The following is a 27,679-nucleotide window of genomic DNA, read 5'->3' as shown; positions in this document are numbered from 1 at the left end:
TTCGGCAACGAGCGACATTTTGTAAATATTAAAAAATATATACACAGACAATAAATTCAATCCGGATTAATTCATTTTTGTTATGTCTACACTCTACACACATATATCGTCATATATGTATATCGAATAAAAAGGCAATTATTATTATTATTTAACCAGCAGCATATACTAGTGGTTAGCATATTATGCTTTCGAGCAGAGTGGTCACGGGTTCGAGTCCCACTAGAGTCCCGCTGCTGGCCAGACCTTGGTTTGTTACCTCAAGTCGATCGTTTCTTATCAGAGTTTGCCAATTATTGTGTTTTTCATTGAAACGGTTCCTGTAAAATTGAAATTTCCTTTAATTTCCTTTCCTATCTCTCTTGCTAATTTCAAGTTATTCAGCATCTTAAGATCCGCCAATTTGATTATAAAATGCTGCAAACATTTCTCCATTGTATGTATGTCACTGTGAATGTTTGTATGAATTCGCATTGTATAAAAATGATTACGTATGTATGTATATTGATTGTATTGTATCTGTGCACTCGTCGATTTGGAGTGATCTGTGAGGGCGATTTTTCATGTTCTATGAAATAAAAAATATGTAGTATGTAGTGTTTTGCCCGTTGACATTTCGACGTTAGGTCGGTTAGGTTCGTTAGGTTAGGATAAGAATTGATACGTGATTGGAAAATAAAGTTATGCTTTATTTATTTGTACAGGTAAAAACCCATTTAAGTAAATCATAAAATATAAAAGATAATATAAATCAAATAATATAAAAATTAACAATAAAAGAAAACAATATCAATAGAAAAGGTAATGAAAACAATAATATGCGGTTTATCACATGTCATACTTATGTATATGACAAAATACATATAACATAGAAATTAAAAAATAGTTAAATGATAATAGTATATTAAGGAAAAACAATATTTTTAATGGATCTTATAAACCGACCAAAAGTAACATTATATAAATATCTCGATGTCCGTCTGATCAGCTATATGTATGTATGTATGTATATTCAAATCGAGCGGTGATTGGAATATGTGCAATTTTGTTCTAACAGAAGATGAAAACAGGAATATTGATAAATAGATTTACAACTACTGCGATTTGTACCTACTCAAAAAAAGTAAAAATTGAAATTTTACATATATGTATAAATTCCATATAAATTTGTTAATTTGGTTTTTAAATAATGAGACAATATCCACCGAATCCGAAAATGATATTGAATTATATTTTTATTGAATATTCATTCTGGTGTTGAATTTCATTCATAATATTGGATAACATATTTCTATTTTTATACAAATTCTATTTTATACTCATTTTATAATCATTTTCATTAGCAGATTTGTACATGCGAATCATATATAAATGTTTAGAATTTAAAAATTTCACAATTTTTCAATACGAATTTAGCCAGAAGTATAGAAGGTGGTTGCGTTAATGCCAACCACCGAGAGGTTGCCGGGTTCAATTCCTGGTTTGTCATCAATTGAAAAGAGTTTATTCCAAGTATTTCAGACTTGGATATTTGTGACTCCAAGTTGATTGTATCAGAGTTTGATTAAGGTTTCAGTAGTGTGGCATTTTCATTGTTAAATAACACTGAGCAACAAAAAAAATTACCAGAGCCGAGACATCAATCTTTACTAAGTTTGACCCACTAAAAAATGATTTTTGTTGGTTCGCTCTCGTTTATGAGATATAAGCAATTTAAAAAATGTAAAAAAACTTCCATTTTTTGGCTTTTGTGGTCAGTAAATCAAAACCTAGTAGTTTTGTGTTCAAAATGAGTATTGAAAATCAATAGTCAAATTTTTTCCTATTAATTGTGATATTTCATTGCTTTAAAATACTTATAATTAATTATCTAGCAAATTTTAAAAGTCAAAAAAATATGTTTTTTTCATGCTATTATGCGTATATACATATATGTATATATATATATATATATATATATATATATATATATATATATATATATATATATATATATATATATATATATATATATATATATATTCTTTGTGAGGTATTTTTATAGTTTTACATATTTTACACAGTTCTTTTTGCGGTTGAAGTTTCCATCGTATATTTCGGTTCGCATCCGCTTGATCAATGGAAACAATGATTTATTACCCTTCGAAATAAGTTTTTTCCCTCTGTGCGCTCAAATGTCTCGCTATCTCCCCGGGAGGCTTTTATAGAAAACCCTCTGGCTGCGACACAACCCCAGCTCCAGGATTGGAGCCTGAGGGTCTGCGACTGGCCCCTCGTAAATAATGGATTCTCTGAAAACGATCGAAACCCAATGTAATTCAGCACAGGACAAAAAGCTTTTTGCTCCAAGCAACCATTGCGAACGATTTTAAATATTACAAAAAAAGATATTCGGAAGATGAAACTTTTCGTAATAAATGTCAAAAAAAACCTAATTGACAGTGGCTATTTTATATTTCTTGTATATAAATGTAACGGGGAATGTAACGGGAAATGTGACGGGGAATGTGGAATTAAGGATATCTAAAATATTCTTAATTCCACATTTCATTGTTGAGGTTTCAAACAAAACATTTCACTGATAGAAGTTCATGCAAGATGAATCGATCAAAGATGTTTGAATATTTATTTTATATACATATGTACTAAGGCTAAATAAAAAATCAAATAAAAAAAAAAGAATCGTAAAATATTCTCAAAGGTTTGTTGTTTAGCAGTTATTATAGCACATTCCCCGAACGTGGAATTTAGAGGATTCCCTCATATTATTCAATTATACTCATAGTACATACATCCCTACATCATATCCTTCACGTCGTCACCTTCACGCATCACGTCGTTATATTGATAACATGTAGGATTCACAGAAAATTACAAAAAAATATATATTAAAACTTTGTTTTATAAAAAAAAATTAAATAAAAAAATGCAATTTGGTACCAATATTTATTGAAATTGATAGTTGAATACCATGCTTCAAGATACTTCTTTAGTGATGCTTAAAAACTCATTACTAAAAGTGAGAAAAATGAAGTAAATTTATAAAAAAATATATTTTTTGTTATTTTTCTTTTAGAATCAAGTTCAAATAAAGTTTTTATAACTTAATTTATCTTATTCGACAGTATGAAAAAATAATCTGGCCTTAATAAATGAATAATTAAATAAATAAATATTCTTCTAGATTAAACTTTCCTTATTAAAAGTTCAATAAAATAATTTATTCCAAAGAATCGGGTATTTGGCCCCTTTGTGCGCCGTCGAAAACACGATAAACCAGTATGCAGTAAAACATTACACTAGTATAATTTCATATTTTATAATACATATGTATATTGAAACAATGTATTCCTATGTATGTACATACATATATTCGAGTATAGACTTCCGAAATAGTTCTGCTAGTAGTAGGTATACTAAATTGTATATTAAACTCTGTTATTGAACACGACAAGGATAGAAAGCTCGTCGAAAACGGAACCAAAAGCTCCCAGACGCCGTAACTCTTTCGACAAAGAAAAGTATGGACAAACTTTGATGAATTATTCCGGAGCTTTAAGTGGGTAAACTTCTTAGGCTTCATCGTAAGACTTTCAAAGCCTTTAAATTCTCGCATTAAACGCACACACACAAACGACACATCGGAAAAATTCACATCTGAATTTTGTGAATTTTTATACAGCAAAAAAAATTGCAATCGTTCAAAGGAACATTTTTGTCACTTGAACAAACTTTGACTAGCCGGTGCGGAATTGTAAAATTTGGTTGTTTTAAATTTAAACCGTAGATTTGCATAGTTGACAAACCCATCTATGTATAATCTGAGTTAGAGTATCAAGAGATAATAAGTTTGGTATACCAACTCATGAGACCATTTTCCAACTGAAACTTAAAAAATTTTCAACCTGCCTTCCGCTTTTATATACCTACTGTTAATTAGTTTTTACCTACAATTACAGTAGATATTTTTTTATAAAAATATCTACTATAAACCATATTTGGGAACCTTTAGCGTGAAAGCATTATACCTATAGTACTTCTGGTTTTTTAAGAGTGTCGGTCTTGCTTAAGTCCAAAGCTTAAGCGAGGTCCTGTCTCTAATGGATTCAGCAATAAAACTATAAATGGCTCAATTTATAAAGTAATTCTATGGTAGGGAGCCGGCAATTTATAAAGCCTCTCCTAGAGGGCGAGAATAAGCGAATTTACTTCTTGCATTTAACCCGTTGAAGTCCAACGACACGGCGTTAACCGTCACAACAATTGATATATTTGGTAAACTTTTACGGATAAATCGCGTGTAAGATGGGTTGCTGCACGTGTACGCTTTGTGACCTAGTTGATAATCGATTTCAGTTAATCGAATTCAATTATCGGAAGTCCACATATCAAACCGGTCGGTCTATCAAATGGCTGTTGCAGATACACTGTATATCTATGTACATACATAGCTGTGATCCACTTGTATGTCCACATATGTATGTATGTATTTATATATGTTACGCCGAATCCGTGAAATTACCTTTTACGTGTATTGGCAAAAAATATTTGCTCATTGCACGGAATCGGCCAATAGACAGCAGCGCCCTGGTACTGTTTTTAGAAGTAATCAAATGTCATTAGATCAGCGGTGGCCAACAATTCGGACCTCACAGATAGGGTTTCTGGACTCAACCCGGCGGGGTAATGACTTAAAACCCGGATTCGGGTATTTCTCCGCCAAAACCCATCGGATCCGGGTATTTCAAATTTCAAGTATTAACGTAAAAATTCAAAATGATTTTCAGTCGATACATTGAAAATATCCAAATATGTATGTGTTATTTATAGATTCTGCGTGTACATGATTCATATATGTCATTATCTGTTCGAGAACTTGATTTTACGACTTTTGAGTTCAGAGAAAACTGCGAACAATGGAACGGATTTTGTAAATACTGAAAATAAATACCAAAAACAACACGGCGTACTGAAATTTGGTTAAATTTAGAATTTCACCCATATACAGTGTACATATTTTTAGAACGTTGCCTTAGACTACTTATTCTAAGACTTCAGAGTGTAAACATCGTTTCAACATTATCATCATCATGTATGATAATGTCGAAACGATGAAACGAAAAATCCACTAAAAGACAGACGATATAAAATTTGTATACCAAACTGTAATATGTTTAATAATGAATACATATAAATCTATCATTTAAATACCCTCTAAATACGCTATACTCTTTATTATATGGCAATATACTCATATGGGTGATTTTTTTACGTTTACACAAATAAAATTGTCATCTTAATAAAATACGTTTAGTCCTATGACCCAAAAAAAGGTTATCGAACTCACCGACCTCTCGAGTGTATGATACGCACATTAAAAATACGTCTATAAACCGTTTCCCTTTTTCTTCTGACACCGAACAATGAACCATCGCAGGAATGTCTGTCAAATTGCAGATATTCGATTGAAAAATGATCAAATTTCAAATTATTATTACACTGCGTCACATGATAATGAGATTATTATCCCATCTCCGTGAACTGACCATTATTTCCGCATGCGAAATTTTGTTACATTCCCGAGTTGGCCGCACACCACTGTATGTCAGTAGCGCGCAGTAATAAATATTAATTCGAATCACGCAAAAGTTCCCGACTAAACGTATTAGCGTAACGCTCGACTTTTCGGTGAAACTTTACCCAACACGAGCAACACAAATTATTATTTGTCTTTTGAAACGAGCAATACTTAAGTGCGCGGTTAACGAATGAACGAGCATTTTGAATTTTTGGCGATTTAACTCCCCAGTGTGTTTACTTTCGATGTATAATTGCTGTTTGTAGAACATGCTCAGAGGGGAAGGGGATTCGGATTTTTAAATAAATCGCAAGCTGAGAAGAAGATTCGACCCCAAACGTTCATTTTATGCACTTTGTTTCAGTTATGGTTGAGTAGCGTTAAATTTATTATTTAAATTTATTTAACAAGTTTTACCTCAATTCTTACCCATTGGCGGTTCGTGGTTTAAGCGATATAGAGCTTTAAAATTACTTTTATTTTTTTACAAAAACCTATAACATATCATCATTATCATAATCAACAGCTATTCACAGTCCACTGCTGGATGAAGGTCTCTCCAAAACGCTTCAACTCAACTCTGTTTTCTCATCCCATCTCACCCCACACGTTTTTCTAGTTTCGTCTACCCATCTTCTTTGCGATCTTTGTTTTACCTTTTGCATTTTCTCGGGTACCATTCTAGCATTTTTTTTTTGTCTACCTTTCGTCCATTCTTCTAGCCACGTTGCGCGCCCACTGTCATTTCAATCTCTTCACTATATCCCTTGTCATACTTCTCACCCACGTATTAAGTTTCCTGTCTTTCCTCGTTATGCCAATCATATAACATTCCATATTTCTTTGAGTGCCGCATTGCATAACTTGGGCAAGATGGTGTCTCCTTGCCTTACTCCTTTTCCTATGTTAAATCTACATATGTAGATTTAACATAGGAAAAGTTAACATAGGAAAAATTTCAGATACGTACATATGTACGTATCTGAAAAAAGTCTATAATATTTATGAATTTGAAACTTTATATGAACTTTGTATGTGAATCTTATTAAGAGCAGGAAATTTTTCTGTATAAATTTATTCAGTTTCATATTCCAGGGAGTCAAAAAATATATTGTTAAATAAGCGACCAAGTCGGTCATTATACAAGGAGGTTACAGAAAGGGTTTCAAGGAAACTTGAAATAATAGTGGTTAGAAAGCTCTCGAAGGAGCATGCAGAATGATAATAAGGAGTACATGTTAGTTAGTGTCTGAAAGGCATGCACCACAAAGTACCGAGTGGCATAGTACCTACTATGTGTATGTGCGCGAACGTCACCATAGGGATGCTGTGAGTTCTAGTGTAGTTTATATTTTAATTTATGTTTCAAATACAAAAAACAATCTTATAAGCATATACAAAAAATATTATAATAAATGTACATACATACATACATACAACGATACATCAAAGGACTCTTTTATTTGGATGAAATTTGAATGTATGTAGTTAATGTGATTAAAAGTTTTTGAATAAAATGAGTAATTGGTGTGAATATAATGAGGTTCTTACTATATTGTATATGTAGGTATACACACACAAATCCAATGAAAGGAAAAATCTCAAATAGGTACATCGAATTTCTTATAAATTCCTATAGTGCAACTATTTTTTCACTTTGTCAAAATGACGACTATTGATGATTACGATTAGAAACCCATGTTTAAGCATTATTTGTACATATGTATGAATCAGTGGCGTGTCGTGGAAATCTCTACGTTTTTATCGCACAGCTTCACTTACGTGTGCGCGAGCAAGATACTATATATATATTTTCCAATTTCAACATTTTTATGCATCATTTTAGCATTTTGTATATAATATAATATCCCTATTAATTCAATTCAGATTCGTGTAAATACGAGTAAATACTAGTACGAGTTTTTAGCTCGAAATTTTACCGATTTAAAATTCAGCACACTTCCAATTAACCCTTTTAAACGGAATCAAAAAATAGTGTGGCCAGAACACTATCCCAATAAACATGTTTCAATAGAAAATACTCAATACAAAATAGTATTAACGGTGGGAAAAAATCTCAAGTGAAAATACGTTCTTTTGACTTTTGATTTGAACTGGACGACTACTTAGAGAGATTTGAAAGCTGAAAAGTACTACAAATGAAAGATAAAAACCCGACTTAGATTCCAGTATTCATTTTGAACAGGAAATTGACAGATTTTGAGACACCGACCATAGAAAAATCGCGCGATTTAAAAAACACATACATATATGTATGTATATATCCGAATCTCAAGCCAATCAACATTTTTACAAACCTCCTTTACGTTTCACGTACGATTACAATTCAGGAAAAAGTTTGCCTCTTATCCGATCGTTTTCATACTTTGCCATATTGCTAATTTGGTCATCAATATACGTAAGTAAATGGATCCTCCACCATTACGATGGTGCAAAAATATCGTGTAAGACGCATTTGAAATCTGCATCTGAAATATTTTTTTATCTATTTATTAGATAAAAATACGGGTAAATATTTTTATCCGTCTATTGAAAAAACTTTTATATATTTAATAAGTTTATGTAAATATGTACATATGCTTGTCTGTAGAACACTGATTGATAAATGTTGGTAGGATTAGATTTTCCTTCCGTTTAATTAGAAAAGTTTGATATATTTATATGAAGATCAAAGCAGAACTGAATGTACGTAAGTAATTGCAGAAAAACCTTTCATATTATAATCCCATTGTTTTCAGCGCGCAAAATTAAACATAATCCCACCCGATTACCTGTGTGCCACCTCTCATTCTTTACCACGCGAAAGCTCGCCACTTAATTGAGCTGGAATTTTACCCTCGGAAGCTTTAAATAAATGACCGGTTTATCGTAATAAAAACAAAAGTGAGCGAAGTAAAAAACCGCACCGACTTGACCCACTATTGCAATGGGTACTTGAAGGATGCGTGTTATTATTCTGTAAAATGGAAGAAAAACGTAATACTAAATAAATATACGGTTTGAAAAGGGTCATCGAAAAAGGTTCACACAACCATAACTTCACATTATATTCCCAAAAACCGTTACCTATACACAGATCGAATACCCATTTTCGTGTAAAATGTAGGATTCGTGTTGAATTAGTGTTTTTGTGTGACCAAGACACAACCCTTTATGTATATACATATGTACATACATACATATATACATATGTATGTCGTATGACGCAGCAGTATTGCCAAACTTAATTAGATTTCTATTTGCACCCATGTTTAATCAAAGAAAAATAATTAATTCGTATTGTATGTAAATGTGCGTAAGGCTTCTAAATATAATACGTATAGATTTGAGTATGCAATAATGCAAAACAATTCTAATAACAAATAATACAATGTATAATTTAGAATGTAATATTATTAACCGTTATAATTGAAAGTGGCATAATTCCACTTTTCTTCATTTCGAGAAATATCTCACAAAACGTAAATATGTATGTATAATTTTTGGCGTTTAAGAGGGCTGTACACCCGTAACCTTAATTTTGTTGCCGTTCCTTTCTTCGATGTATATATTGAGTGAATGCGACAATATATATCAATATATATATATTGAGTGAATGCGACAGTTGCGCTTCGACCAGATAAAACGTATTTTAAATTGACAAAATCGAGGTTTCGTATTCTCCTATTTTCTCCTCCGAAACTAGACCAATTTTTAAAAAAAATTCATCATCGTTATGAGAAAGATATTTTCTGTGCAACTATGCACGTATTTTTTTTTAAATAGACCGTAAGCACGCGGACGACTAACGAATTTTCTAACGACTATGAAAATTGGACTACCGCCACTTTCAAATATAATGACTCATATGTATAATCACACAAGTTTTTCAATGTATTGTATAAATAATTAAGTACGCTCAAAGATGGGAAAAACTTTTTTTCCAATATGACATAAAGCGTTTCACGAAATGATTGTCCCAAATGGGGGTTTTTTTTCTTGAAGACAGATTGAGTATAGCTATGCATTTTCTCGTTTGTGTGAAAATTCGTTAGTCGTCCGTAAAGCGCTTTTCATCGTTTTCTTTGTGGCGTCACGTAAAAGGTCTCTATAAACTTTTGCATCCAATGGTAATTCCATAGCATTTTTCTCTGTGTAGTGATTACAATTTCGGCACAAAAGAAAACGAACGTTATGTTACGTAAATTTTACTATTGTGAATGAAGGTCATTAGCGAAGAACAGGTGTGTTTAACGACGGCAAAAACAGCTTGAGAAAATTCGTAACATCTCGATTACACTTTTCTCAGTTATTTCATGTTTAATTCACTCCGCGTATTTTATTCGAATTGAAAAGTCAAGGTTTTCATTGGCATCAAATTTTATAAACTATACCGAAAAAAAGTACACATACTCATTACTTCACACTCAAAAAAGCTTTCGCCACAATCAATAATAATAAATCCGAATTTTCATCCCGTTGATATAGTATATTAAAATCACTCGATTCATCAAAATTTATTCTTATAAATAGTTAAAATAAGTAATAGAATATCTAAATTAATCATATCGACTTAGGCGAGTCAAAGTTGCCGAACCGCAAAGGTTTAAATATAACGTTTGAATTTAACTCTGTTTATATTGTACATACAAATAAGGTTTCAAAGTGAGACTGATTTGAATTTTTCATGAATATGTATCACTTCGTTTAAATCATAATTAAATAATGGGAAATGTGGGCTTTTGCATTATCGCATCGCTCGTAATACATTTTATAACATATTAAATTAATAAAGTCCACCCTTCTATAACGCGCTAGTTTTTTTTACATCAATAAAAGATTAAAAAAAATATGTTCACCCCCTTTTGCTTAACTAAACCAACGCGATATAGAAGAGTTGACTATTATATACATATAACTAGTGTTGTGCCCGTTGAAATTTAAACGGGTGATTTCGGAGACAAATTGATACGTGATTTAAAATAAAGTTACAATACGTATAGTCATAATTAATCGGAAATGGAACTGAAACAGTAATCGCCCCGGCGTCCCTAGCGCCCCCGGCGTCCCCGGCGCCCCCCCCCCCCGCCCCCCCGGCGTTTCTGGCGCCCCCGGGCCGCCGCTCCTCATCCCGGCCCCCCAGGAACATCGCAAATGCGAGTGACGCTCTACACCCTCCCTCCCCCACTTCCCCACTTCCCGCTTCCCGGCGTCTTGAATACTCGACTGTGATTGGCTCTCGATACTGTTCCCACGTTCTGCCACATACAAATATACATACCGACACACCATTTTTATATATATTATTACTAGTGTTGTGCCCGTTGAAATTTATATACCTGTACGTAACATACATACTACATTTTGTTTTGTGTTCATTTAGGTCTATAAATACATTTGTCATGCACTGAAGACAGTTATTGGAATCAGACTGCAGTAGTACGTGTCGATGATCAATTCACTGATGAGATTCCTATAGAACGAGGCGTCAGGCAAGGATGCATCCTATCACCTACTCTTTTTAACACCTACACCGAATCCATCTTCCATGATGCTCTCCAAGAGGCGGAGGGCATCAAGGTGGGTGGCGAGACGATCTCCAATATAAGATATGCTGATGACACGGCACTAGTCACTGAAAATTTAGCAGACCTGCAAAGATCTCTAGACCGTGTACATCAAGAAAGCAATCGAAGAGGTCTGCGCATAAATCTAAAGAAGACAAAATTTATGATAGTAGATAGAATGCAAACAGGGAATCTAACCTTGGATGGAGAGGTGATAGAAAGAGTAAAAAGATTCAAATACCTGGGTACCTGGCTGAATGAAGAGATGGACCCAGATGAAGATCTAAGAATCCGCATCGAGATGGCTAGAACAGCATTTGTAAAAATGAAGGCGGCGCTTACAAACAAGCATCTCAATCTTCATACGCGGTTGAGATTCGCAAAGAGCTACGTCTGGACAGTATTACTACACGGATGTGAGACGTGGACTCTGGAAACCAAGATGATCAGCCGCATTGAGGCTTTTGAGATGTGGGTCTATAAGCGTATGCTGAAGATTCCGTGGACCAAAAAGATATCAAACGAAGCTGTCCTCGGCATGATGGGGAGAGGCAGGGAACTTGTTTCTGTCATCAAGCGGAGAAAGATGGAGTACCTCGGACACATGATACGGGGTCCAAAATACGAATTTCTCCGTTTGATAACCATGGGGAAAATAGAAGGAAAAAAATGGATTGGCAGGAAAAAGTTATCTTGGCTTCGAAACATGCGCATGTGGACCGATATGAGCGCCGAAGAGCTGTTCCGAGCCGCTGAAGACCGATGCGGATATATTCAAATAATCGACGAAGTGGTCGCCAACGTCCGGATGCGGACAAGGCATTAACAAGAAGAAGACAGTAGAAGGAACGTAAATATAATGAAATTTTTCGTGGAATCATCTCGATTAAGGAAGATAAAATTCAATATATGAATCAATGTATATACATATATTTAACTATAAAACTGCATCCAAACCTCGCAACTAACGAATCATATTGATTAATATTTGAAAAAAAATGATTTTCTTTACTTCTTTACTTTTGGCAAATCATGGCTGCTTTGTCACAGAAATAGTCCAATAAAAAACAACATTGTATGTATAATATAAGTACATTTGTATAAATGTGTCGATTAACTACATATTTTCGAGATACGCCTGTTAGGAACTGATAAGTCAAGGAGATGGATTTGCTCAGAATAAACTCGAGAGCTGGATCCGTTCACACCACTAGAGCAAAACGACCAATTTGCCAGATCTATTAGTCAGATAATTAATCAGTGCTTTGTGGGTCCCGAGAAATTAGCAGTACCCAAACTCGAACACAGAAACTGGTCCCATTGTCTACGAATGAGAACCAGGACATCTTTTGTCTATCCCCCCGGTATGTTGCCAAAAGTTATCCGATAAAATATTCACTCAATATACATACAAATGTATACTTCAATCCGAGCTCGATGCTTGATACAAACTCTTTTAAATATTAAATAACATTGCGATGATATTCGTCAAAGGTCTCGTACGAATAAATATATGTAATACTATCAGATGTTGAATAAGTGATTCGTTTTTGTATTTGATTCAAGCCTCACATTTTCTGCATCGTGTATCGTACAGCAGCTTTGACTTCGGTATTTTCCCTTGTAAGGTATTTTCCGATTCGACCTTACTTGTACCATTTCAATAATGCACATCGTCTTATCTCCCAGGATACACTGCACAGCCCCGGGACTGGCTTACTGTCAGATTCTCAGCTTTGAAGACAACCACTGATACACGTGTTGATGTTTTCGTTCTCTGATGAAATACACTTTTCGTGTATGAAATCTGTACAAATCTCGAAAATTTGATAAGATAAGTCGCTTTCTTTGATAGTATTGTCATTTTTTTATTTATTATATTTGTATATTTGTACATATATGTATTTAAAATGTCCCAGTCTCAGTTATTTTAAGGAAAATTAGCGTCGGAGAACATTAATTTGGAAAATGTTCTAGTAAGATGTTTATGAAAACGTCTTACTAGAACATTGCTATAAATATGTAAACTATAGTATTTTACTCAATTTGAAGTGTTAAATGTATTTTGATATTTTAAATACGTGTGTTGATCTCAGAGTACTGATATACGTGGTTAAAATCTGTACTATTATCAGACAACCCAATATTTATTGTAATTGAGTTAGAAAAATGGGATGAAACACAGGAATTAAAGATTTGATATTTTAAATAATTTTTAAAATTATTAATAAAGATTGTGAAATAAAACAAGTGACAAGGAGTAGGTCACTGACGGAGCTACGTACGTTTACCTTATACATATAAAATAATGCTAAATATGTTTTTAAGATAATTAAAAACGATGAATATTTTAAAATGGCATATTTTATAAATGTATATTATACTAATGAAGATCAATTTTATCGTCAAGGGAGAAGTGCTTGGGATAAGAATGTTCGACAGCGAGGGTGGTGATATTTGGTGCAAAAGATAAAAATAATTTCGTATACTTAATACATGCCATTACTTTTTAAAATATTTTCCACTTTTCTCTTTAGATATATGGCGCCGAGCGTTTCGGAAAATCGTTTTACGGACGAACGGGAAGAGTGATTGATCTTTTTTCCTCGGAGAACGACATCTCTTACGCGATTGGATAAAATTCGCAAATATTTGCTTAAATTTTTTTTGTCGTTCCACAAAAACTGAAAAACATCCATTGCCAAAAAAATGACGTACGAACCGCAGCATCGCAGTCGGGAAAATTTTACTCAGAGTAAAATCCCGCCGCGCGGAGAAAGTTGAAAATACGGGAAAACCGCGGGAATTAAGCTCAAATACTTTGATCTACCGGAATCTTAAATTTCTTCTTCACATTTTTTCCGTAACGCTAACATAATATATGTATGTACATATTATTTCCAAACATGCGAAATAAAATTTTGTATTCACGTCGAACGCACACAAAAAAATACAAAAAATTCGTTCTCCAAATATGATGCTAATATTAAGGGAATTCTAAGATAACAACAAAATCAAGTGACTGGCAATTTAGAACAATGTCTAGCATACTTACGTACTCCATAGGCAATATTCAGACGCTTGAAGAAGGGCCAAGGTCATTCTTGAATATTAAAGACGCCTTTTCAGCCGCTATCATTGCTTCATAATCTCTAACGCTTATACGGAACTTAACTAGTACAGCGGCGGAGTCCAACAATTATAATGAACTAAATAATAATGGTTTTACTCGAATAAAATAAAACCTTTCTTCGACCTATGACATTCGACTAGGGATTGCAATTTTCCGTCAAATTTCATAAACCGGTAAACGGTAAATGATTTTTCCTACTACCGGTATACCGGTATTTACCCTTGTTAGATAACTTTTTGGTTACTTTTCCTAAAAACGTTAACCTAGATTGAATCGTAAGTAATTAAATACATGTAAATCTCAGGTGAATAATTTCATATAAATGTATTAAAATAAATTCATAATAATAAATCAGTTTATTTTTAAGCAATCATATTTATTTATTTAAAGTTTGAACCATTTGAAAGTTTCCATTATAATTAAAACAACCATCTGATCACACTTATAACAATTTAATTAGTCTGTGTTGCCGGTGAATTTATCAGTTTGAAATAGCCACATTTAATACTGAAAATATTCAAATTCCAGTCAAGATAATCTACAATACGCCGTTTGCATCGATTTTTAATGTAATATTATGCAATTATATATATATATATATATATATATATATATATATATATATATATATATATATATATATATGTGTGTGTATGAGTATACGACATTTATTTCAATTAAATTTAAAAACAAAGATTTTGCTTTATTTATTTTTAAATATTCAAACGTTACAAATAAAGTACTATGTACATATATACATATGTATGTGTGTGTTTGAAACTCAATAACTGATAACATAAAGGAAAATTGCTACAACGTTGAAAAATAAATGTCCAATTTTAGCATCAGTCGCATAGCCGGAAAACGGAGTTAATGGAACACTGACATCAATTTTTGTGATAAAACATTTAATTGTGTAAATATTAAAATCAAATCATTATCAAAGTGGAATTTCGATAGTTACTCAAATATTATTGATCGTATGGCTTATGCTTAAACAGTACCTACATTTTACCATTACGTACCTTGTTCTTCAATATATAACACTAGTTTAGGGCCCGTTGATTTCAACGGGTGGTTTCGAAAAGTAATTGAAATTCGAATAAAAATACAGTTAAAGAATAAAGAAAAGAAATTGATGCACGAATTACGTCTTGTGCATCGCCGACGCCCCCGATGCCTTCAGCACCCCGGGACCTTCGCCCCCGGCGCCTCCGACGCTCCGGGGCTTTCGCCCCCAGCGCTGTAACGACTCGATCGTTTATATTTTTGTGATTATTTTTATGATTTTTATATTAAATTAAATTATCCAAAAGTATATAATTTGCACAATAAATCACATCCTAATCGTCCCTCGTTAAATGTATGTTCGGTTTATTATTATGATAGAATACATATTTGCACATATGTAGAATACATATATGCACGCAGGCGGACGCCAATGGACGAACCTTTCAGTGCGACCCGGAGAGCTCAGCGGAGAACATTACCGGCGAAATAAGGTCAAGTCGAACACACAGCAAGCACATTTCACTTTCAGCACCACTTCAGCTATATATAATGGATCAATTTAGACGAGAAAAATAGGCACCGATCTACGTCAAGGGAGATTGTCCCGACGCGACGAGAAAACACCTTTCGTTCCATCCGAAATCAGCTATTACATATTAACCCATTTGAACCCACGCGGTCAGTTATGAACTTACACGATGTATGCCAGCGCAGTCATTCACGGCATTTTACAATTTTGTAAAATAAAGGGATCACTCAGGCCGGCCGTAAAACCTTTCGTTACGCTTGCTTAGATGTTGGTGATGAATTTTAAGAAAGTCACACGAAATTAAATCAGTTCCTTTTGGAGTTTTGAGGGAATAACATCGAGCGCTTTTCGACTTGCAGATATGTCGAAGAGAAAACATACGTAAGTTTTTTATTTTTACATATTTTTTATTTATCTTTATGTTTCTAATACAGTAGGACTTATTGTATAATATAAATAAGAGAAATTGCGTTTATATATCTCATATTCCTGAAAAAAAAAATCAAAAGTCGACGGAGTCGTATATGACTCCTTGGGATAATGACACATATTTTTTTCCAGAGAATGCAATTTTACTACTGCAGAGATACGGGAAGAAATTGATAATTGGGACGAGTCTCAACTTCCGGATTCCACATACATACATATTACCACCCCTGGAAACTGATATTCGGTTAAAGAAAAAAGTAGGGTGGAAATCAATCAACCATTTAGTACAAATATGTATAATAAATATATGGGTGGGGTTGATCAAATGGATAACCATATTTCTAACTATAATATAAGTATTAGAGGGAAAAAATGGTACATGCCTATTCTGTTTTGGAACATCGATGTAGCTGTGAATAACGCTTGGATTATAAGCAAAAGTTTTGGTTGTAAATTTGATAAATTAGGATTTATCAGACAGGTAACAGAGACGTTGTGCAATGGTTGTGGTCAAAAACGAAAACAATTGGTCCCATTCAGACCCGGCAAAGTTAATCAAAATCAAAAGGAAGTTGGAAGACATTTGATATTGGTCAAACAGAAAAGGAGAAATTGTGGACACTGTAAAAATAAAACGTTTTCCGCTTGTGATAACTGTGAAATTCCATTGCATGACAAATGTTTTGTACCGTATCATAATAATTAATTATTTTGTCTTCATGTATTTTGTTTTTACGACTTTTGAACCCAAAATCTCGTTTATGACATTTCTTCTTTTAAAAGGGTGCACCCTTTTTTTTGTTGACGATGTGTATATGTCACAATATATGTACCTACGTGTGTTATGTTATGCGATTTGAAAATATCATTTTATCGAAGAGATGCGAGTTTGTTATTTTTAAAATTAATTTTATAAATTTCTTAACAATAAAATTACAAATAACCAGTGAGAAAGTATTATAACTGATTATGTGACTCCATTGTGATTTTTGTTTTATTTTAAAAAACATGTTTCATTAGCCCCAAAGGTCATTCACGACACCACCTTGAAAAAAATTAAAAATGTTGAAAAATCAATGAACTATCCATCCCTATCCTATAAAAAATATTTCCCATGAAATAACTCAAAGATTTTGGAAAATAAACGAAAAAATAGTCCTGGGCACATGGGACATGTGTTTTCACGCGAGCTCTGGGTTCAAATGGGTTAAATGCCATACTTATACATACATACATACATATGTATGTGCATATATTGGGGGACCTCACCTGACGAATGCGTCTGAAAAATCGTCGAACTGCGGGGGCGGATGGTCGGTCCAGCAACTGGCAAAGGTCGTGTCTTTGAAAAGGGCTCGTGCTGGTCTGTCGTCTTGGTAGGACAAGACCCTTCTCAAAGCTGCGCCCATAGTACGAACGGCGCCCCTCACCAATTGTCGATCTGAAAACCCAAATGAAAATATTTTTAAATGTATACTTAAGGGTAGGATAAGTACGACATGGCTAAAAGTCTTCCGAATGAAACATGTCATAGTCAAACACACATACACAATACGGGTCTGATTCACTGCATCGAAAGACGAAAGATCGAAAATCAAATATCTGAAAGCAAAGATCAAAAATCGAAAGATCTTAAATCGAAAGATCGAAAAGAATGTATGCATGGTAAACGGTACTATGTATGTATATATGTATAATATATATCAGTGGCGTGTGGTGAAATTCTATCCCTTTTTGTCGTACAGCCAGTGGTGTAGTCGGGCCAGGTCGGGGCAGGTCGCCGCCCTGGTACTTCTTTTTGAGCCAGGTCGCCGCCCTGGCACTTTGATTGATATAAACATTGTTTTTCGAGTACAATTAAAACATATTTTGACTAAAATTTCATATAAATTGTTGTATTCCAAATATTGTGAGCAGTCTCTCGTTCTGACACTCGATGACCACAATCGAATAGTAATCTGAGTATATTCAAAACTTAAAAGACGTTTAATGAAGTTTATTGGATTTTTTTATCTAAAACCACCCAAAACTTCTAAAGAAAACATGCTTTGAACTATTCATCATAAATAAAATGACGGAATTTGAGGATAAATAAAATGAGGGAACTCAGCTTAAATGAATAGTCATCTCTAAAGTCACATGTTAAAATTTGATAGTTTTTTGACATACATACATATGTATCTTCATGGTTTTAGCATTGCCAAAAGCAAATATTGCTGTTGACACACAAACAAGAGTTTTGCAAAATCAAAGATGTTGAAGAGGGTGCATTATGGAAGTTTTTATAAAATATAAAAATATACAACATAATTTCAACAAGTAAGAATATTTGTTAATTATTATTTGATTTTTTTGTTATAAATATTTCAACTACCAATATTAGGATACAACATTTTTTTAGTAGGGAAAAAAGCGGGGGGGGGGGGGTGTTAAAATTAAACACCGACCTGGTTTTTTTTATTTAGCACTACACCACTGCGTACAGCCTTACTTAATGTGCACGGGCAGGATACATCTTGTACATTAAATAAGGCTGTATGACAAAAAGAGAGAGAATTTTACCGCACACCACTGATATACATACATATATACTACCCGCTTTTCATATGTATGCATGGTAAATGGACAAGAATAAAGATTTCGATTTTTCGACTTTCGATGCGGTGACGGCCACCGATACAATACATAGTTATATACATAGTCATGAAGACATAGAAAATACTCAATTTCATTACTACGTATTTGTTAATTGGAAGCAGCGAAAATCTTACAGATATGCTCAAATAATTTTTAAACCAAATAAGAATATATACATATGTAAATATATAGCCCGCAGCATGGATCAATGGTTGAGCCTTTGTCTAGCACTGAGAAGCGCTGGGTTCAATCCCGTGAGTTGACCTCCATTGAAAAGAATTTATTCGGAATATGTCTGTAGTTTTGCTGGTCAGACTTGAATATTTGTGCTCCAGGTCGATATTTACCAATTTTTCTGATTTCATTGTTGACACGTTTCCTGCCCTAAATTGGCTAAAAACCATCCTACTTATTATGTCACCACTATTTGAGTATGATTAATGTACAATCAAATTTATGTACAGGTTTGAAAATTCATAGACGTCTCGTTAATTTCGAATTTTTCAGTATCTTGCAATTCAGCGACTTGTGTAATAAAAATGCTGCATTGTTTGTAATTGGCCAGTAAGGCGCATTGGGGTTTACCTGTTAAGCCTTTCAGATTTTTTTTCATACCTTAGTAATCCGAAGAAATATCACATGTGAAGTTTTTCTAATGTAGAATTATTACATTTATATACATATATGATGAAGTGAATTTTATAAACTACTAAAATGGAGCTGATGTAAATTTAAAAAAATACACGAAAGAAAATTGCGGTTTTCACAAACTCTATTGGTAATTATGTAATTATGTACATAAATACATATGTATGTACATACATAATTACATTTGTATGTAGGTTTACACAGAATTATTTCTATAATAATTAGCCGCTATTATGGAGGCCTATTTTTTATTCAGAATATTTCGTTTGTGTATTGTATAACAAGCATCCTTTTGAGAGTAAATAGCGAATTTACATAGCGATATATCTTGTTTACAATCAACGAAACGAGCAAAGTTGAAATGGTTGCTCGAAAGTGACATGCTAAATGTTGTACCCGTATCAGAGACAGATACGACGAGAGCGTGGGATGCTGCTATTAAAACTTTCAAATAGTCACCAGGATATACACAAACATACACATGTTCATATATGCATGTAAATATATCGCATTTTTAAATATTAATTTAATGTTTTTTCACTTTTCCGAGTGTAATCGACGATCGAATGGAAGTGTAACATAAAGTAGTGCGGTTACTTGTCGAAAGCAGTATAATTCTGAGCTTAAACCTTGAAGTTTCTCGTTTGAGGTTCACTTTCATAACCGTTTCTGACACAAATGTTGATTAATTGCTAAACTTTTGAAACATATTTGTTTTTACAGTCATGACCGCAAATCCGAGGTTAGAAACGAAATTATACCAACGCTTCTAAGTAAAATTTAAATTAAAATAGAAACAGAAACGGGCCGTTAAATGCAAACAGCCTATTCATTCTCACTTGAAGTGACAATTACAAATATTATACATATTTTAAACACGATTACAAATTAACAAAAAATATAATATTTGTAAACGCATAACAATCGAAATTCATAAATGGGTATTAAAATCGAACAAGGAACAAGAGGAACAGGCTTTTCATCCCGTATACTGCCCGCGCACATTAAGCAAGGCTGTACGACGAAAAGAGAGATAATATATATATATATATATATATATATATATATATATATATATATATATATATATATATATATATATATATATATATATATATATATATATATATTGGGGTGACCTGTAAAGACTCTGTGGTATACTTGTATATTAATATATATATATATATATATATATATATATATATATATATATATATATATATATATATATATATATATATATATATATATATATATATATATATATATTATATATACATAGTACCGTTTACCATGCATACATTATTTTTGATCTTTCGATTTTCGATGTTTGCTTTTTCGATCTTTTGACCTTTCGATGCCGTGATGTAGACCCGTATGTGTATTACCTGTTTTCATGGGGACCGGTCTGAGAGCCAGCAGGCCCACAGGAAAGGCGTCCAGGACGGTGGTGTTGGGGGCGTCAGATGGGGCATCGTCCTTGGAAGGGCGGTTGTACGCCCAAAGTCGCTCCGCCCTCTTCTCAGCAACTCTTAGCCCCCCGCGACTTAACCTATTCATCTCGCTTACGCTACTGTAGGTACTATCGACAAACTTAACACCGTCCCCTATATACACACTGCTCTCGTTATAATTATTGTGCTCGTCGCTATTACTTGCTATAATAATATTATTATACGTATCGTTTATCGCGGATGTCGTATATTTTGAATTATGCATCATTTTAGAACTTTCAACGCCTTCATTTTTTATTTTGCTATATATAAAATCGCTTCGCTTATTAACAACACTATTAACGCTAGCATTAAAACTATGATTAATATCACGGTGGCCTGTTTCGGCGGATTCGTCCCTTTTGTATCTGTCGAAGTCATCGGGTCTTCTACCCAAGCCGTGCCTTTCCCTGTGGTCGGCGGCATGACGCTCTCCCTTGGCCCTCCTCTCTATTTCCATCTCTATCAGGGTGTCTGGCCCTTGGGGCGTTTGGGACATCGTTCCATTGGGCAGCTGATTGGATTGCTTCACCTGGTTCATTGTCGATGTTGTATCTATCCAAAGCCACACGAAGTGTCCGTCCAACATGTTCAATCTCTTGGCCTGCTGCAGGACCCTCTGAGCCGTTTCAGCATCGCTGATCAAGACTATAACTCCTCTCGTTGAGCGTGACACGTCTGCAAGGCGTCTAAAAACATAAAAACCTGGTTAAGATTTCCTTAATTCGTACATGTACACTATAATATGGATTAATTTCATATGCTATATTTAATTTAATCACATTTTATTGCATTCTAGATTTTGATGATTAATTTTATCGATCTCCGCTACAGGCTTTTTGACTGTAATTAACTATATATTTGCCAAATATATCGAAGATGACTCAAGAAGCGATATATAACACAGAAAATGATTATATGTATATATATATATATATATATATATATATATATATATATATATATACATATAATCATTTTCTGTGTTATATATCGCTTCTTGAGTCATCTTCGATTCGCAGACGATATACATAGTTTTAGTAGCTCGCGATCCAGCTGACTTACTGAACAGACTAACACAGCTGGACACAGAAAGTATGAATATGAATAGGATTAAAAATGAACGTAGATAAGACTAAACTAAAATTCAATAACTATTGCATGCTTCATAGCATCACAATAGATTCTAAAATAGTAGAAGTAGTCGATAGTTATTTATATTTTGGACAAATAATTGACATGTCCATTAGTAATAAAGAATAAATAAATAAACGTACGAAATTAGGAAGGTATTAATTTGGACGAATGAATGCGATTATTAAATCAAAAATGCCACTTTGCCTAAAGAAAAAGATCTTCGATCAATGTATTTTGCCAGTGATGACATATGGATGTGAAACAGTTGCTACACTAAGTACAACGTACTCAAAGACGTACGGAACGTTGTATGCTTGGCATAACGAGGAAAGACAGGAAACGGAATACGTGGGTGCAAAGTATGACAAGGATAGTGGATATATGTATGTAGTGGAGAGTGAAGAGATTTAAATGGCAATGGGTGAGCCACGTGGCTAGAAGAATGGACAAAAGAAGTGCTATAATGGCACCAGAGAGAATGGGGTGAGATGAGATGAGAAAACAGAGACGAGTGGAAGCGTGTTGGAGAGGCCTTCATCTAGCAGTGGATGGTGAATGGCTGTAGATAATGATAATGATGATATGTTCTTCTCAAAGCTAAATTTTCCAGTTGGTTTTGAGTGAAAATATCTCAAAAGGAAGCTCATATAAATCGTTTCGTTACCTTCAAAAAATTATGTATATTTTTATGATTCGATTAATTAGAGGCCATTTCATTGTATATTTCATCACATAATAAATGGAACAATAATAATTTAACAATCCGTTCCATTAGTTGATTGCTCGATAAAACCGATGAATTCGCCGTTGAAATCTAAATCCTCATAAATTTTCATAACGGGAAATAAGACAATTAACGATCTTTTGATTAGTATAAATTGCCTCCTTGAAAATCAGATGAAAGGCTTATATTATGTAAAATATAATATAAAATTTGTATTTATATTAATATGTTTATGTATAAATATACATATGTATAATAATAATAATCTCTTAAAGAAGTATGTTTTTTATTTATTTTTCGCCTTTATTTTATTTTTTAATCTTATTCATTTTTTTTCTATTTATAATTCATTTATTTTGTTGCGAATATTCTTTTATTTCAATGTAAGTATGTATGTATGCAAGTGTATAGTTTAATAAATACACAAATCGACTCTTTCTTGTCACATCCAGAAGCTACTAATAAATAAATAAATTACGAAACAATCACCCAGTCACATTACCGATATGATACAATATTGTGATATTCAATTGTAATATAGGCTTTTTCCCAGTTGGCGAACAGTTCGATCGGTTTTTTTGCGCACATGTCTTTGACACTCGAGTCACCCCTCGAATATTCTTGCTTTTTCTTTGACTTTGAATTGAAACGAGGGAAATTCGAGCGCAGATTGCGATTCGCCGACGTTTCGAGTAAAATAAACAAAGCCAAAAGAAAAAAAAAGAGGTCGAATTTTTTTTTCGTCGACAATTTTTCTTTTTACTCAACAAACGAAGCACACTTACCTAAATAAGGCATGTTCGATATTTGCTGGTGGTAAGGCCAAAATTTTCGGTAAAAGGGGTGAAGAACTGATAATATATGAAAGGTCCTTCCGTAGCGCCAAACTCGATGCGACTTCAGCCTCGGCCAGAACGGTGAATGAATGCCAATGTGTATGTAAGAGCAGCGATCTAAACAAAATAAACATTACTTAATTATTAAACGATAAATATGACAGTGGTCTAAGCTACCTAATAAGATAATTAGGATGAACATAAAAAAAATGTTTCGCAATGATGAAATATCCATGAGATTTGATACATTTACATTATTTCCTATTTTGTGACTTGGATCATTGTCATATTAGAGGGCACAAATAATCTACGCGTGTAATTTACCTTAAAGCGTGAAACGTTTCTCTGGCGGTTGTTTCGAGACGCACTTCCAACGGATGAATGTCCTGTAACAACGACAACAAAAGAATGAGTAAATTTATTACACTTATGTATGTACGTACATCATCATCATCATCTACAGCCGCTCACCATCACTGCTGGACGAAGGCCTCTCCAAAACGCTTCCACTCGTCTCTGTTTTGTGCAACACTCATCCATCTCATTCCACACATTTTCCTTATTTCGTCTACCAATCTTCCCTACGGTCTTCCTTTTAATCTTTTGCATTCTCTCGGGTACCATTCAAGCACTTCTTTTGCCCACCTTTCTTCCATTCTTCTAGCCACGTGGCCCGCCCATTGCCATTTATTTATTCTATCTTCATTCTCTTTACTCTATCCACTATGTCTACTACTCTTGTCATATTTCTCACCCACGTATTACGTTTCCTATCTGTTATCGTTATGCCAAGCATACAGCGTTCCATACTTCTTTGAGTGTATTGGAATTTATGTAACATCTTGGCGTTCGATGTCCAAGTTTTGCATCCATACGCCATCATACTTATGTACATAAATGGTATTAAATTATATTATGTATACGCATTTCATCGCGTGTAAAGGACGCTTTACATAGCAGAATTGTCCATTTCGTGTACTGTGCGTTTTTTAACGAATTTTTTCGAGGCTCAACGAATGTTCAATATTTTTTCAGCGTTTTCTGACCGTTTTTGCTCTTCTTTTTTACGAGCAATGACGGCCCGTTGTCCCGCTCAAAATTAATTAGCCGACAGAGACATACATCACCGGCTTTTCCTCTGCCGGCTATTTCGAAAGATGATTAAATAAAGAGGGATTTTTCACGGTACGTCGACAATTTTCAGAGAAAAAATACGACACTTCTTCTAATTATTTTTGCGTTGATCAATCAACCGCTTGAAATATACATATATGTACATATTAATACAGCGCTTCGAACAATGTCATAGATTCGGTCATCGCACAAAAATAGTGTCTGATGGAATTCTGCAACAATAGACCCGGCGACAATGTATCAATCGGGAGAAACTGGTCCGCCGAGACTTTGTTAAAACGACGACAATTAATCTTGAAGATAGTTCCAAGGGAGAGGCGAGAGTTTTCGTTTAACCTCGAGATTTTGCGGAAAAAGGAAATTTCTGAGATTGAAACGCTCGCCCTTGTTCGTAAGTATTCGCGTCACGATTCGTGTATAATAGCGGAAATCGCAATATGCGTACAAAAGTGGACTAAATCTTACGCTCAAGCACCTACCACTAAACTGCTTAAAACTGCTCTAAAATCGAATCATAAATATATGTATATAGAAGATTTTGCTAAATAATAATAAAAATCTTACTTGTAAAAAAACGTTACATACCTCAGTAAATTAATAAGTATTTCCAAAATTGATACATGTAGCCAGCAGTATGGCTCGGTAGTTGCGTTTATGTTTAGCACCGAGAGGTTAACGGATTCGATCCCGTGCTAATCTTTAATACTGCTGGTCAGACTTGGATATTTGTGACTCTCATTCGATCGTTTCTTATCAGAGTTTACCAATGTATCTGATTTCATTGTTGAAATGGTTCCTCCATCAAATTGGCAAAAATCATACTACCCGCTGTGTCACAAATATCTGAATTTGATTTATTTACAGTATTTAAAAATATATATACAAGTCTAAATCCATAGATGTCTCTATGGATTAATTAATTAATTAATTAAATTTAAATTTATGTTCGTCAGCCTCTCGAAATAAAGCGATTTGTGCTATAAAAATGCTGCAATGTTTGTAATTAATTATCTGGGAAGGCGTTGGGGTTTACCTGTTAGGCATTCCCGGTATACATCCTGGGAATATCCCAGAATGTTATACGTAGCCTTTCGATACTTTTAATCTCTTCGTTTTCTCATGAATACATATACATACAATATCTTAAAACAGATTTACATCTCATCCCAAATGTTTTGTGTAGACAATGAGTATTTGTTGAGCGTTGTCTTCGAACTTAAAGCGGCACATTCTACTATTTTATTCGCAACCCTCATTTTTAACGAGGGCCATCTTGAAAATAAGCACGAGAAAAAAAAGAAATCAAACAAAGCCTATACGTAGTCTTTTGAAGCCTCAAACTTGGATCGTTAATGCGAATTCGCACGCTCCCATAGTGACGCTCCGGGGACTCTTGCCAATAAAACCCGATTTCGAAGAAGAAATCTCTCCTTTTAAATTTATAACCCAGTCGCTCGTTTGTTTCGTATTTATTAAATGGTCGCTTATACGTTTCTTCTACCACGATAGAGCGATCCTACATATTATACATACATACATAGTTCGTAAAATAGAAACGGTCGTTACGGCCATTCTCGATGTACGGCACTCGCGGGACAAGTTTACAGAGAAAAAGGATACAAACACGAGAAGAAACCGAAAGCTCGCCCTCGGATAATCGGCAGAAGTCCAATTTCTTCAAATGATGATTCCCTCGCTAGCCAAAACCATCGCTGGAGAATGGTTAATGGCAAATGATCAGAATTTTCAACTCGTTTCTAACTCGCATCAACCGAATAATATATTGCCGCCGTCAAAATTTAAGGAACTGACCTTACATACATCTTTCTGACTGAAATAAGAGGGAGGGGTGTGAAACGACTACATATTTCAGAACTGGACAGGTGAATACATTACGAGAACGTGAGGGTAAGTTTAAACATGTCTAACTTTAGTTCACAGTAAATCAATGTCTAGGAATATAAATGTTTTGACTGAAAGGAAACTGACATTCATATTTACAGTATTTAAAAAAATATATACAAGTCTAAATCCATAGATGTCTCTATGTCACCGTTAGTCCTATCGAACTAAAACTTAGTATCGGTTACTGAAATTCTTATCGATACGATGTAAATTTTTAAGTTGACCAAAAATGGTACATCCCTTTATACAAAGGTGTCCTCTTTTTTTAAGTTTTTGAATTCAATTATATCCCAAACCACTAACTGAATCGGACTGATTTTTTTTGCATGTAATAATAATCTTTATAACCTTATATTTTTTAAATATTTTTATCTGAACCAGAAGTAGTACTTTTACTCTAGAGAATCGAGGCTTTTTATGTTTTTCTCAGAAATGTTTTGTTTTATCTAGAAGTTTAAGCGTAATAACAAGTTATGTATAACATTTGGTAAGCATCCCTCAACCGGAAGTGGCAGTTTACTCTTGTACGATTTTTCTTTCACTATTTTTTTCGACCCCTTAAACATGTGTGTTCTTCACGAAAAACTTCAAATATAATTCTTGTATCAATGTGATCACTAAATTTAATATTATCCTCTTAGAAAGGTCAAAAACGTAAAAGAGGTTTGTAAAAATGTCGTCGCCTCGATTCTGTCCACTCCTGAACGTATTAAGCTGAAAATTTACATTTGTATTATTTATGTACTAACTTAGAGCTGATAAGGTTTTGGTCAGAATTCGTAAACCGGAAGCAGTATTTTTTTTAAAACAATATTTCATTATTTTATTTTGACGTTTTAAATTATTTTAATATTATTTATATTTATTGTGTACTGATAATGATTTTAAGTAACATAAAAAATTGAACAAAATCCGACA

General features: G+C 33.7%; 1 protein-coding gene across 1 annotated transcript in view; it reads right to left on the bottom strand.

Moving 5' to 3' along the window:
• LOC143916663 (uncharacterized) overlaps positions 1-27,679 on the bottom strand; it is a 102,146-nt gene that overhangs the window by 15,765 nt on the left and 58,702 nt on the right. The window contains exons 3-6 of the mRNA XM_077437866.1: positions 24,047-24,108; positions 23,672-23,839; positions 20,921-21,714; positions 17,517-17,688 (exon numbers count right to left, since the gene is read on the bottom strand). Coding sequence (XP_077293992.1) covers positions 17,517-17,688; positions 20,921-21,714; positions 23,672-23,839; positions 24,047-24,108 — 1,196 coding nt within the window. The remainder of the gene's footprint in view (positions 1-17,516; positions 17,689-20,920; positions 21,715-23,671; positions 23,840-24,046; positions 24,109-27,679) is intronic.

This window comes from Arctopsyche grandis, chromosome 1 (genome assembly GCF_051622035.1).
Source record: "Arctopsyche grandis isolate Sample6627 chromosome 1, ASM5162203v2, whole genome shotgun sequence".
In the NCBI taxonomy this organism is placed as follows: Eukaryota; Metazoa; Arthropoda; class Insecta; order Trichoptera; family Hydropsychidae; genus Arctopsyche; species Arctopsyche grandis.
Note: the sequence above shows the minus strand (reverse complement) of the source record. Positions and strands in the feature narration are given on the sequence as shown.